We start from the raw sequence: 15,459 nt of genomic DNA, 5'->3' as shown, positions 1-15,459 counted from the left end.
GATGAGCTAAAATAACTGTATAAAAATCCTGTGGCTGACCCTACTTTTTCTCTCACCTCAGATAAGCCATCCAAGCTCCTCCCATGTGCTAATGCCTTCCCCACAGACAAGGAGAGCAGGGCCATGGATAGGTGAGGTAAGAAGGTCTACACCTCTTTCACTTTAGCATTCAGAGTTGTTAACTTCCAGACAAAAGTGATTAATACCTGCTGTGCCTGTGCTATAGTCTGTGTATAAGCTCATGACAGAACCTCAGATTGCGGATTCTCAGTAGCAATTGCAAACAGTACTGTCCCAAGCTACACAAATAGTCTGACACAGCTTCAAATGCAGCTTTGATGCTGTGGCCAGGGCTGCTGCCACAGGCTCAGTGATCAGTGGATATGCACGGCTGCAGAGTCAGCCTATTCCTGAAATCAAATGTCAAAGTGAACTTTGTCATTTAGATTCCATAAGGGTAACCTAAATTAAAGTACATGCATGAGGCTCAATATTGAGATGACAATTACACACATATAAGTTACATACAGCACATGCAACATACATAGGATTGTTAGACTGTTATTTTACTGCATACTACTATAAATTATTATGTCTACAGTTTTTAGCAGCTGAGTGATTGATTATTGCACATTTATTTATTGAATACTTATTTTCTGATGTTAGACTAGCTAGCAAATAAATATTGAGGGCACAGTGGTGCAATGGTAGCATTGTTGCCTCACAGCAAGAGGTTCTCCAGTTCGATTCTCTGCTGGAGTGCCTTCTGTACAGAGTTTGCATGTCCTCCCTGCAGTTTCCTCCCACATTTCAAAGACATGCGTCTGGAGCATTTCTCTCTGGGCATCTGCAGAAAATTGGCTTCGTCCCAAGTCAGACTTTCCCAATAAGTAAATGTTAAATAAATATTGCACTTGATTGAAATTGTAAACAGATATCTGTGAGCAAGCATCTCAGTTTATATTGCACCATAATGGTTGACTGACACAAGACCTCGTCAATGACCAGCATTCCTTAGAGTGCTTTCAGAGTTCAAGAACATAATCACCAGTGGGAAGAAACTGGTCCTGAACCTGGTTGTTTTACAGCACATGCTGTGGTATCGTCTGCCAGACGACAAGCTTGTAAACAGACCATAGGCAAGGTGTGTAGGATCACTGGCTATTTTTGTGGCCCTCTTGTAGCAACGTGTCATATCTAGACCATGTATTGCTGGGAAGTTGAGCCTGTTATTTTCTCAGCAACCTTCACCACCCTCTGTAGGGCTTTTTGATCTGGAACTGAACCTCCCCCTTACCACACCATTAAGTTGCTTGTTAGGATGCTTTCTATGGCACACCTGTAGAAGGTAATAAGGATGGAGGGTGGTAGATTAGCTTTCCTGAACCTCCACAGAAAATGCAGGCATTGTTTTTTTAGGAGTCTGAAGACTTCAAATCTAAAATCCTAGATTCCCTTGTGGAAAAAGAACTCCCATTTAGACCACATGCTGCCAGGCTTTTTAAAGCCCTACTAGAACAAAGCAAGACTATGAAAGATAGACAAATTCTTCTCTCTACAGTCCCAAGATATCTTAAGAATTACCCAACCAAACCTCCTTCATTTGATAAGAGGGACCCTAGGTCCTGTCACAAATGAAAAACACCAAGAAAAAAAAGATTTCCAGGCAAACCACAGAGGGAATCACCTTTGGAGAGGCCTCCCTTTGGAAGCAAAACCCTGGGACTATCTTCCACTCTACCCCTCCCCTTCATCCTTGTATCAAAAAGACTCACTCCCTCCTTTTAGGAAGCAGTAACCACAGACAAGTGGGTTCGGAGTATTATGAAAGAGGGCTATGCCATGTAATGGGAAAGCACCCCCTCTCTAAAAGGATTTCCTCTTCCACCACTCAAAACAGCTCCCTTTGCTTGTTCTCATTATTCAAAACTTAGTAGCACAGGGCACCATAGAAAAAGTACCTTTGTCCTCTAAAGGAAAATATTTTTACTCATGAATCTTTCTAGTACCAAGGAAGAAAGGACAATGGAAACCCATCTTGGATCTCTCCCTGCTAAGCACATTCCTGCTTTAAAAATGCCTCTCTCCACACCTTCCTGCCTTTCATTCTTGCTCAGGCCTTTTTGGTGTCCCTAGACCCCAAGTATGTCTATCTTCACATGTCCATTGGTCCTTCTAGTAGGAAATTCCTCAGGTTCTTCCTTGGCTCATCATATTTTTAGTTTACTGCTTTGCCATTTGGTCTTTTTACAGCACCTAGAATGCATGTCTTTCTTCATTAGGAAGAAGTCCTCAGTCTTTTAAGCTTCTTTGAAACCCTAAACTCTGTGACTCACTGTACTGCAAGGGAGATCATCAGGGGTCTGGGATTCATGGCTGCTTCTATCCCAGTGTTTCCCCTAGCCACACTATAGATGAGGAAAATTCAGTGGTACCTGATATCAGGGTGATCCCAACACTTCACACCCTTTGGATGTGATGATCCTTCTGCTGCACTGCTTCAAGAAGGTGGTACTTTGGTGGTAGAAACAGGTTCCCCTCAACCCAGGTCTTCCTTTCACCCCAGCCCCTCACAGCTAAGTTCTTCACATAGATGTCTCAGACAGGGCTTGGGGGGCCTGGGCAGGATCCCACAAAGTACAGTGGGAAGTGACCATCTTCTCTCATGAAGGAACATATTAACCTGAAAGAAATTGGAGTTCTGCAAGCTCTGCAGACTTTCTCACACCAGTAGAAATTGTGGCTTTTCCATGACTTTTTCCAGCCATCCTTTTTGTTTTTTCCTGCACCTATAGAAACCAGGCACACTCTTGGTTTACACAAGCAGCACCACAGTGATGTGGTATATAAACAAGCAAGGTTCTACTCCCTTATGCAGGTTGGCACAGGAGGCTTGGCAGCTGGCCGCTTAATTGAACATGATCCTCACAGCAGTATACATTCCCTCTCAAGGCAGTGTGTTGGCAGACTTTTTAAACAGGGGCCTGAAGGACCCCCCACAAATTGATTCTGAACAGACAGGTTTTCAAACAATCATGCGCTGCTGGAGTATGCTGCAGATAGACTTCTTTGCATTTCCAGAACATCACCAGCTTCCTCTGTTCTGCACCAGGACCCCATCTCACTTAGCCTGGAGGGCAGACACCTTTTCCTTTCAGTGGCCAGGGAGGTTCCTCTATGCCTACCCTGCACTTCTACTTCTTCCAAGAGTCCTAATAAAAATCCAGAAGGACACTCCAAAATTCCTGCTCCTGGCCCTTTTCTGGCCAAGACGTTTGTTTCACATCTTGTTCCACCTGTCCAAGGGAAGCTGCTGGAAAATTCTGAAACAACCAGACCTAATCACTCAACAGAAAATGTCGGCTTTTACTTCTCGGCCTACTTTCTCTCAGTCTCACTATGTGAATGATAATATTCTGATTCCTAAAAGACAGCTATTCTCAGAGGTAGTGGTACAGGTTTTACAAGAACAGGGAAAACTACTACCAGAAAATAACACGCAACCAAGTGGAAAAAGTTTTCCATTTGGTTCCACAAACACAGACAGGAACCACTCTTATCAGAGGTCCCCAGTGTACTCCAATACCTCTGAACTTGTGTATTTTGGTTTGGCTTACTCATCCATTAAACTCAATCTGTCAGTCATCAGCGTCCGTTTGCCTCTTGATGCCCCCTTATGTGCAGGACAGATGTCAAACCCTTCCTGAAAGGAGGCTTGCACATTAAGCATCCAAGAAAAAAAATACTCCACTGTAGGATCTTAACTTTGTTCTGGAAAAGCTCATTTTGCCCCCTTTTGAGCCAGCATAATCTGCCATCCTAAAATTCTGCACATGGAAAACTGTCCTTTTAGATCTAACCTCTGCACATGGAGTGTCTGAACTCCATGCACTCATGGCTGTTCCTCCCTTGCTCGTTTTCCACAGGAGAGGGTAAATCTTAGGGCCAGTCCTTCTTTCATGCCTACGGTAGTGAATGAGCTGTCCCTCAAACAAGCCATCCATCTGCCTACCTTCTTTCCCAGTCCTCAAAATGGGGAGAAAGATACACTGTAGGCATTCAGACAGCTGAGGCTCTACTTGGACAAAGCAAAGACCATCAGAAAAACTGACCAACTTTTTGTTTCTTTCATGAATAGCAGGTTGGCTCAACCAGTCTCAAAGCAAACTATTGGATCCTGGATATCAAAAGGCCATTTCCTTCTGCTACTTATAACATGGTAAATCATTGCCTTCCTGCCCTAAAGCACATTCTACTTGGGCAGTGGCCACTTCTGGCACCTTCCACAAGGGTGTTGATGCCAGGTCCATCTTGGAAGCTGCCACTTGGCCCTCTGTGTAAACCTTCACCAAGCACTACAAAACTGAGACCGTCTCCAGATCCAGGGCTGCCTTTGCTAGATCAGTCCTGTTTGGTCTTCTGCACAGTTTATCTTCACATTAGCCATCCACCCCTTTTCCTCCTCACTTCAGTTCTGGGAATCCCCCATCGGTTACGATAACTGTAACAATGATTTCAGGTAAAACATATTACAGCTTTGTATGAATTTGCCATAACAGTAGCTGCCGTACTGATCACTAGTGCAGTATTCTTTCCCTCCCTCCTTCACCTCTCCTCACTTGTTAATGGACTGCACATATGTCCTTCTCACGGGGGAGTTTCCTTACCTATTTGAGCTACACTCCTCCTAGCTGACCGATGTCCTCTGTCAGTTGTCTTCAGGCCTCTGGCTTAGAGATAGTCTGAGGAACTTGTGTGTACGTCCACCTTTATACCCCAGCACTCATGAGCTGAGATCATGGGTTAGATGTACTCCCTTGGGAAACTTTGGTACCCCAGCCAGACATCAGAGTATGAAAATTCATCTGTTATGAATACTGCAATAGTGATCAGTAGGACATCTACTGCTGTGGTAAATTCTTCCATAACTGTTCTTTTTTTTTTATATTAAGTTTCATTGACAAAATCTGACTGAGTCAGCAAACAGCATTCAGGGATCAGCTGGATTGCACATTTCTACAGATTCAATCATGGCATGGTATCATGGTCAGTCATATCACTTCTTGGAGGTAAAACCAGGGTTCATGGCTTCTGTGTTTTGTTTATATTCTTTGATTTCCCCCACAGTTTGGCAGTTTTACTGGCTTTATGTAAAATTTGCCTCTTGCAACATAGAGTTTTCGTTGTTAACTTTGTTTTGCAGCAACTTCTGTGCTGATGATTATTGGAATTTGTGTTTATTTCAGTGAAGAAGAATACTTGTTAATATCTGTAAAACATAGGCTGTAGTTTAAATGTCTCGATAGTCATGATACCAAGGGTGTGCTTCTTTGCAACTCCATGGAAAATCTTCATTTAAAGATCTGCAGGTATGGAAGAAATCATTATGTCTTTGATTATTTAAAGGGTCACTGCGGACAAAAGAAGTATCAAATCAGTCTTAAGAGTCGTTCAGGACCAATCCATGTGCTTCTGATTAATAAGGAATCAGATTCTGCAAAGCCTGTGGTGTTTCCAGTCCCTCCACCTGATGATTTAGCTCAAGCACCGTCTCCAGCATCATCTCCACTGGCTTCACCAAGGACACCTCCACCAGTAAGACATCCAGCTGAACACACCTGTGTTCAAGATTTGCATACAAAGCACAGATCATTTGTTGGTACACAGGCTGGTAAGTTTTTGGTATTAACATCTTTGTAGGGTAGCAATAATTACTGTGAAATACTTGAATGAAAGATAAAATGGCTGTAACAGCGTAATGGGTATAATATGAATCCAGAAAAGATTTCAAAATGTTTTATATGGATAATTCTTGAAAATTTTGTCATGGTAGGTAGGTAGTGCTAGATAATTCTGTCAGAGTACTTTTGCTTCTGTAATTATTGACATGAAAATTCAATGAGTTTTTCTTCACCGTTAAGACTAGGAAGTAACCCTTTATAGAGAAAGGCCTTTTGGCCTAAATCTAACCAGCAGTAGTTCTACCTTCCTGACAGATGATTGAGCTATGAGTGTGTCTGTCAGAGGCAAAAAATGCAGCCTGGAGAAGGTTCTAATGAGTTCTTGTTGTCAGATGACAAACTGCTGGAGACCGTTCACAGTGTTCTTTATAATTTATGCTAAATTCTCTTTAAAAATTTTAAAGTTTACATTGCTGGCAGTAAATAAGCATTCATTGTAGTTTTCTTTGTGTATGGTGATGTTTCACAACATTTTTTGCATGACGGAGCATTGGAGGAGGTAAACTGTGTCTGTATCTATAGTGAAGGAAGAGCAAATGTTCATCATTCTCACTGTTGCAGTCACCTTTAGGCTGTATGAGTTGCATACTGACTAGGCTACAGCAACCATCCAACTTCATAAAGCTCCTCCCCCCCCCCCCCCCCACACACACACACACACTTTGGGACAGCCCAGTGGAAGCAAATCAGCAGTCATGGTGAAGTTATCTTAAATTTTTTTCGTACTGCCTCAAGAATTTAGTGTAAAATTTATGTTGCTGGCAGTACATAAGTATTCAGTATATTTTTATGTATGGTAATGTTTCATAATGTGTTTTGCATGATGGAGCACTGGAGAGTAAAACTGTGTCTGTATCTGTTGTGAAAAAAGAACAGATGTGCATCATTCTATTATAGGAAACGAACAGGCTAGTATGAGTTGTATCCTGCCTAGGATACAGCAACTGGCCAGCTTCACAAAGCTCTGTCTTCCTCCAATACATTTGCTGTGACTGCTGATTGAGCATCACAGTGGAAGTAAATTGCCAGTCAGTGAAGTAATGTTCAGTATTTTCTTGCTGCCTCAAGAAGCAGCTCTGAGGCTTCACAGGAGCAGCACTCAAACATCAAGCTTTTTTTTCTGGCAGATAAGTCCCCACAGGAGACTCCCTCCCCACAGATTTTTTTGTCCTTTTAAGAAATATATGTTTGTTTGTTTGTTTTTTTTTGTGATTAAATGTGATATTTCCCCTTTAGGAATCCTGGTATTTTTTTCACAATATCAGAAGTTTCATAACATGGACATTTGTTTATTAAGGGCTTATTTTTTTAATTTGTGGAGCTATTTCTGTGATAAATATGCATTGCTTTTGTGGACTGTTTACCTATTTGTATGATTTTAAGGATTGGAAGGTATTTTTACAGGCCAGAAAATGCTTTTGATGTGTTTAGTGCTTGTATGTGCTTTATGACCACTTGCATTATGGATAAGTGTTTCTGACAGGATTTCTTGTGTTTTTTCTTATGCTTTTATACAAAAAGGGACTATGTGGAGAAGTGTGTGTGTGTGTGTGTGTGTGTGTGTGTGTGTGTGTGTGTGTGTGTGTGTGTGTGTGTGTGCGCGCGCGCGTGTTTTCTGCTTGTGAACACTTTAACAACTTATTTTAAGACCGACTCATTCAAGCACAGCTTACCAGCTTTCAGTCCTCTTCCTCAGCTGCAGCATGGCTACTTATGCTGGTCCTGCTGGCTCTTCTTCCATTGTACCTAAGAAGAAAAAACAAATAAGAGCCCTTGCTGTCACTGCGGGCTCAATCAGTGCCTCAGCCATTGGTGAGTGATCCTACAGTGGCCATCTGTAGTTCCTTGTACTACTCCCTTACTTCTCCAGGTTCCTCTGGTGAAGTCTTTTCAGCCATCATGTGTCAGAGGTCAGCATTGTCCTTTTGGTTGTGCTGTTATCCATTTTAAAAATGGTAGAACCATTTCCTTTGGGTCTTGGAGAGACTACGCAAGATTCTTCTTTGGGTAGCCAGGGAAAGAGATTTCTTATCAGGGTTGAAGTGATATCTCCTAGTCTGTCTTCTAGGGTGTTCTCTGTAAAGAAAGACAAAAGGGTTAGACACTGTTCATCTGAAGACATGATGTCTGTTTATAAAGATGATTTTCTTAATGTAGGTAAGCAATTTTTACAAGCTGTAAAAACTTGGTGCTCAGAAATCCATACTTGATGGAAATGTTAGTAAGGAAATTCATGAAGGAAATTTGTCAGAGGATTCTGACATGGGCAAAGGTGAAGCTTCTTCTCCTGAAGGTTCTCAGTCCCAAATGTTTGATTCTTCAGCAGCTTGGTCCTCACCCACCCCATTTGGGATGAGTTTTCTTTTCTCTGACTATTTCCAGTATGAATGAGGTGTTTTTGAGGGAACAAGTAGATGTTCCCTCTGAACTGAGAAGATGTTATGATATGTTACAAGTGGATATATCTCATTCTATACTCATCCCATCTTTTTCGTCAGCCTTGAAGGATGCATATAATGCCGCCTGTAATAATATTGACACAACCTTCAGTCCCCAAAACACATTTTGTTTTCTCATCTTAGATCAGATCTCTACCTTTCACCTTCACCAGCAATAACAAACTGTTGATAAATACTAACTGTGCCCCTTCTGGACAAAGAACAGGTTATTGGACATGTTTGGAAAGAGATTTTTTTCTTCCATTTGAGCTTACAGAATTCTTCATCAGGCACGTATATGGAAGCTTACTCTGTTTTGTATAGGCAGTTTGAGGGAGTCCTCTGCCAAACATCTTTCAGAAGATCGCCCCTTTCTGAATTCCACTATTTTTAATAGTTGTGAATAAACCTGCTTTGAAGAGTGTATATGATTGTACAGATGCTGTGTCTAAGGCCACCACTGCTGCTGCTGCTTTTTTGAGGAAGTATGCCTGGATACATAACCAAACATTTGCTGATGGAATTAATGTTGAATTATGTTTATGTAAGGTGATTTTGTCTGACCCTTCTGCTGTTCAGGTCTTCAAAACTATTTGATGAAAGAGGGAAATTAATTTAGGGAGTATGTATGATTTTTCGAGCCACCTTTATAATTCTGCCAAATCCTCTTTTCCTTTAAAAAAACAAAATAAACAATCCCTGACAAAAGAAGGATGGCAGGAGAGGAATAATAAGAAAAATAAGAAACAAGGATCCAATCCAGAAAAAGGGATGGTCTAACGATGCTTCAGAATGACTATACCAGAATTTGAACCAATTTTCTACCCCTTCTGCTCCTCCCTCTCAAAATGTATCCCAGGAACTCTCTGTTTTCCCTTTGGAAGCAGATTGTTTTGGATTCATGGGTATTAAAAGTGGCTCAGGGGATTTACAGTTGGCACTAGGTACAAATACCTCCTTTCAGGGAGATTTCTTCCCCACCTTTCAAACTAGTTTTTTTCTTCAGGTACTTCAACACTTGCTCGACCTAAGAGTCATAGAACCAGTGCTGTTAGTTTAAAGGGGCAAAGGTTTCTATTCCAGAATGTGTCTGTTTCAAGTTCCAAAAAAGATCTTTCATTTTATTTCTCAATCTGTATGTGAACATTAGATTTAAAGAATGATATTATTATATTTCCGTACAGGTAGGCATCAGGAAATCTGTCAGATTCTGTGTCTTGTCACATGATTAGTCCTCTACATTACCCTTGGGCTTATTACAGCCCCAGGGGTATTACAAAGTGTCTCTCCAGTGATAGCTCAGTGCTGACTTGGAATTCACATATTTCCTTATTTAGATAACTTATTTGCAGAGTATTTTTCCCAGATGTCAAAAGTCCTTAACATGGGGTTTTAATTTTCTTACCAGTTAGGGATTTCAGATAAATGTGCAAAAATCCTGTCTGACTTTGCCACACAGGATAGTATTTTGGGGCTACTTTTTAGACACCTCATAACAAAAGGCTTTTCTTACACAGGAGAAGGTGGACTTTTATTTGGAAACTTTCGTGAACTTCTGCATTCATTGTTGAACTTCTGCAAGATAATTTCTCAGGATCCCGGGGTTCATAGCTTCTATGAGTCTCATGGTTCAACTTGCCAGGCCTAGACATGAAAAAAATAACCACAATGCCTCAGACTGCTTGTGGAGCAGTTACAAGGTGGTGGTGATGTAGGGCCTGTATTCTTCAGACAAACCAAAGTCATGTCAGAGATGTTGGCTGTGATCCATGCTTTAATCTCATCAACTATAGTCCCCTGAACCTCTACAGGTGATTGTAGACAGTACCACAATGTTGTGGTATGTAAACAGCGAGGCATCAGAGCTTACCCTCTGTGCAGGCTGGCTATGATGGCTTGGGTGATAGCCCTACAGCATTCCTTAACACAAGAAACCCTGTCTGAGCAAAATATGGTTACAGACAAACTAAGCAGGACCAAGACAGACCATTATGAATGGAAACTGAATGAGGTTGCCATCCAGAAATTGGTTCACTTGTGGGAAGCACCTTAAATGGATCTATTTGCTTCCTTTCAAAACAGACAAGTGAACACGTTCAAATCCAGGGCTTCATGCAAGCAAGCCTGGAAAATAGATGCATTTTCATTCCCTTGTGCATTTCTGCCCTTTTCTCTCATACACAGGGTAATTCTGAATATTCAGAAGGACTCTCCAAAAATCATTATGGTGATTACCTTAGCCCAGACAATACTGGTTCTCCCTTCTTATAGAATTAGCCAAGGGCGAGTTCCACAAGCTTGCTTATAGACTGGACCTACTCTCGCAAGACAATGGGAGTTTGATGCACCACATTCTCAAACAACTTCAGCTAATTGTGTGGATGATTTAGTTTTGATGTCTTTTAGACACCATTTTCATGAGGACTTGTATTTGGTATTAAAGGAGTCAAGAAAACATGCTACTAGGAAATCTTATATTAACAAGTGGAAGAGATTTTCTAGCTGGTGCCTAGCCAGCAACGGGTATAACAAGCAAATTCCATTTTGTACTCACAAGCCCTTAGACACCTAACACTTAAAAATGTGCACATCTGTCAAAAATGCTGCCCCAAGCACTTTATAAATGTAAGTAAAATTTTCAGCTGTTCCCCAAAAACTATTGAAAATGTTATTTTTTAGATTAGCAATATTGCTTCTGTTGTTTTAGACAGTTGTAGGTGTAATATGACCTGAAAAATCCACATTGATATGATGCTTAGAAAAAAATGTACTCAGAGTACAAGGAGTATGCCTGGCTACACCCTTAGCCAACAGCCAGGGTCCCATCAGGGTTTGTATACCACTGATTCTGAGATATTTGTGTGAGTTACTTTCCTCTGGCCTATCTTATTCCTGTCAAGGTAAATCTTGCAACTATTTCCGCATGTCTACCAAGGGATCTTCCACTTCTCTGTTTTGGTAAAATAGTTTCTCAAGGGAGGGTTTACATATTAGGCCTCCTAGAAAACAGATTTGGTCCTTCCTGGGGAGCTTAACTTTGTGCTGGTAAAAGTTAACCATGTCTCCCTTTGAACCAGCTCATGAAATGGATTTAAGATTCTATATGGAAGACTGTACTTCTTATTGCTCTGAATTCTGCAAGAAGAGTATCTGGGTTGCGAGGTCTCATGGTGTGTGAGAGATGGGATCTCATTAAGAACAAGTCCTTCATTTATGCGCACACTTGTTTTGGAGATTACTGTGAATAAAGCCATCATTCTCCTGATATTTTATTCAGACCCTTGGAACTAGGGAGAATGGATTCTTTATACTCTAGATGTACAGAGGCAACTCAAGTTACTATCTTGACAAAACTATCATGTCCTTTAGGAAAGCAGATCAGCTAGGAGGTACACACCGTTTAGGGGTGCAGAGGTAGGACCAGTTTTGACATGGTCATGTTTTATGAGATCCTATAACCATTCACCTTCCATGCTTGGCTGTATAACTCTACCTGGGAATCTACCCAAATATTGTGCATTACTATTACAATAATCTTTCCCAGATGAAATATAGGTGTGTTTAAGGTGCATCTTCTTTGAAGAGGATCACTGTAATAGTAAACCAGAGCATTTGAGTTTACCAACTACATTGTTGAGTCTTCTGCAGCCAGAAGTTGAAGATGTAATAATTTTCTTGCAATTAACCAGGTGGCAGTCGTGGCATTGGCTAGATGCTGAAGCAGGTTCATAGTTAACTAGGCTGTTGTTTTGTGAAGATTTTAAGAAACCTAGCCTTCCATTGCCATGATAATTTTTTATCTGTCATTTTGTGTATGAATAACCCAAAGGCAGGATGAGCAAGGATATGTTGGGACATATACTTGTTGTCCCTTTCTATGAGGGTTATGGGTGCTAAACCGGGGGTGAATTTATAGTTTACCATCCAGTGTCCAAGTTAGACTTGAGTAGAGTATGAGAAGTACTTTGTTTTATGTGGAGTGAAAGACTTCCATAGAAGTGTTATTCTCTGTAATACAAACCTCTCTTTCCGACATGTTCTATTATGTTGATTAGGTGTTTAGTGGATTTCCAGATGTGTAATAGGTCTGATAGGATAAGGTCTGTTGGGTATCAATACCTGAGGCAGAAGTTGCCTGTTAATATCCTGTAGGATACCAAGAAGAGGGACAATGTTTTGAGAAGGCCTGCTTAGTTTTTATGATTTAGGACCTTTTTTAAAGTGAGAAAGTGTTGCGGTCATTCCAGTTATAACAATTGTTTGCACAAGTATATACCTAAAGGGGCATTATATTTAATGATTAGCTTAATGAGATCCAAGTAGAGTGGAATGATTACATCCTTGGACAAGGATGCCATACCTGTAGATAAAAGCTGTTCAGGGAAAAAGGACTTCCTTACAATAGTAGAGCTGCAGTGATCAAAGGGCAGTTTATTGTTTGAGGTTCCCAAATCCCTAACTCTGGGATCAGTTTTCATGGGGATGTTGTCAGTATGATAATTACAAAGAAAGTCATGCTTGTTGAAGGGTACTATTATATATTTAATGGCCATCAGATATTTGTTTTAGAAAGGCCCTCTTGGAGGATCTTTGTGTACTCTGGGGAGATGTTCATCGTGCATTACAGCTGCAGTAATTACGTATGGGTTTTCAGCCGGCAGGCGGTCCCTCGGTCGGCCGAATTCCAAAGTCTTGGTCCGGCGTCGGTTGTTGTCGCGTACTCTTCTGACGTCAGGAAGGCTAGAGTATAAAAGACACAGCCGACGCCATCTTCTCCAGTCTTTTTTGCCGCGCGGTGCCCGAAGCAGAAGCAGTTCGCAAGTGCCGGTCGGCCAGCTCCTGAATTACGAAAAATTTAAAACCGAAGTCTTCATTAAAGCTAAGTACCCCGTTGGGGAATCTTTTCTTGCCTCAGACCGATGTCAGAAAAAGTTAATAATTGTATTTCTTGTGGGAAGCAAATACCGCATAAGGATTTCCATTCCCTTTGCATACCTTGTTTGGGCCCAGACCACGACGTCTCGGGCTGCCGCTTTTGTGCTACCTTCAATAAACGCACTATCAAGTGTCGGGCGGAGTTCGCCCAGCACTTTTTTGGTAAAGCGTTTAATTATAAAATGTCGTCGGATACTCCGACTACCGCTATGTCCAGAAAACGCAAAGAAAAGGACCGTCAGTCGAGAACTGCGGTCTCCACCGACACCACGCCGAAACAAGCTCCACGTGGGCCGGTTCTCAGCGAGACGCCTTTGCAGTCCCTGACTACCGACGACACTCCCTCGGCGGGGTCGTCTGTACCTGAGACCGCTGGTTCTTCGGTCCTTTCCCAAACTACAACCGAAGCCCCTGCTCATGTCGAACCCACCAATGTGGATAGATCTACATCCACCCATGGTGTATTTAGGCCTTCATCTTCTTTCTCCATCAAGGCCTTTACTAAAGCCAAATCAGCCAAGCAACTTTCTAGGCCTGCCTCACAAGGCCCAAGACCTGGGCCTACACCTAAGAAGCACATGCTTAAAATGGCTGAAGACCTGATCACTCTTATCAGAGGCTCCCAGGCCCCTCCGGACAAGAGACCCAGAGTAGAGGAGGATTCTCCTCCTTCTGACCAAGAATCCATTTTATCAGAACATTCTGATGCTGAAGAACACTCTTATTCACCCTTCGAGGATTCGGATGCAGAGCAGTCTATTCCTTCTGTATCCCCCCCTGAGGATTTTTCCTTTGGGGAAACTTTACACTCCTTGAGAGAGCACTTCCATTGGGAAGGCCAAGACTTTTCAGACTCCAAGAAAAGGCTTAGGGAATTCCTCTGGTTACCTCAGCATAGACCTTTGGCTATTCCCCCTGTTTTGGAGATTTTGGATGATGTATACTCGGAGGCCTGTCTTAATCCTGATTCTCTGCCTCCTGCACCAGTTAAGCCGGATAGGTATTACAGAGTTCCTAATTCTCATCAGTTCCTCTATAAAGGCCATAATGCAGACCCTGAAACTATTTCTCAAGGCCCTAAAGGAATTAAGGCTTCCACGGCCAAGAATCCACTACCTGCGGAAAGGGAATCTAGATCTCTAGAAAGGTGGGGTAAGAAGGTTTACACCTCGGCCACCCTTGCCATGAGGGCCTTAAACTGCCAGTTTCATATGATTAAATATCAGCAATTTCTGTTATCACAATTAAAAACCAAAATGTCACAGCCTGAACAACCAGATTTAAAAGAGTTGCAGGATATGATGCATAGTGCTGAACAAGTGGGCAAGCACTCCTTACAATGTGGATATGATGCCCTAGAGGCCTCCAGCAGATCGGCCGCCACCGGAGCAGTCATTCGCAGACATGCATGGCTAAGGGAACAAAATCTTCCAGACCAGGTGAAAGCAAAAATTCTGGATGCGCCGTTACATCAGGATGTTCTTTTTGGTGCTAATGCTGAGGATATTTTACGTAAAATGGAAGAAAAAGCAAAATCTATGCAAACTGTCAAAGCTTTCTTACAGGTTCAGCCACCAAGGTTCAGCAGGAATTGGCCGTCAAAAAACTGGTCCTTTCCAGCCACTGACAAGGCCCAAAGAGGCAGATACAGACGCGGAAGGGGCAGAGGACAACCCCAAGGGTCCTACAGAGGCAGACAATGGCAATCACCAACACCAAGAGGTGGTGACGACAGTGCACAGCAGTACAGAAAACAGACTCAATGACTCCCTCATTTCCATGCCAAGCAAAATTCAACTGGCAGCACCTTTGGGAGGAAAACTGGCACTATTTGCAAACAATTGGCATATTGTCACAACAGACAAATGGATTCTGGACATAATAAACAGAGGCTACAAATTTCATTTTCACACTCTTCCAAAGATGAGAGGCATGCCAAACCTACCACAAAATCAAAGGGTAGAGGCACAACTACAAATCAAAGCTCCTAAACATGAGGGCTATACAAAAGGTACCTACGCACCAACAAGCACAAGGTTTTTATTCAAGGCTTTTCTGGTGCCAAGAAAAGGAAGCGACTGGAGACCCATTCTGGACTTATCCATTCTCAACACATTTCTTCTCGTACCAAAATTCAAGATGCTCACATTACAGCAACTCCTTCCCATGCTGGGCAAGGGGTTTTGGCTGGTAACATTGGACCTCAAGGAGGCATACCTGCATGTCCCAATCAGACAAAGTTGCAGAAGATACCTCAGATTTCTTGCAGGTTCAAACCACTACCAATTCTCTGCATTGCCCTTTGGCTTATCTACTGCGCCCAGAGTATTCACCAAGTGCCTGGC

The 15,459-nt window shown here is 42.1% G+C and overlaps 1 protein-coding gene across 1 annotated transcript in view; it reads left to right on the top strand.

Annotated features, from left to right (window-relative positions):
* Positions 1-15,459, top strand: part of E2F5 (E2F transcription factor 5) — a 600,996-nt gene that overhangs the window by 401,016 nt on the left and 184,521 nt on the right. The window contains exon 6 of the mRNA XM_044065996.1: positions 5,407-5,671. Coding sequence (XP_043921931.1) covers positions 5,407-5,671 — 265 coding nt within the window. The remainder of the gene's footprint in view (positions 1-5,406; positions 5,672-15,459) is intronic.

This window comes from Protopterus annectens, chromosome 3.part0 (assembly GCF_019279795.1).
Source record: "Protopterus annectens isolate FY-2018-M chromosome 3.part0, PAN1.0, whole genome shotgun sequence".
NCBI lineage: Eukaryota > Metazoa > Chordata > Ceratodontiformes > Protopteridae > Protopterus > Protopterus annectens.
Note: the sequence above shows the minus strand (reverse complement) of the source record. Positions and strands in the feature narration are given on the sequence as shown.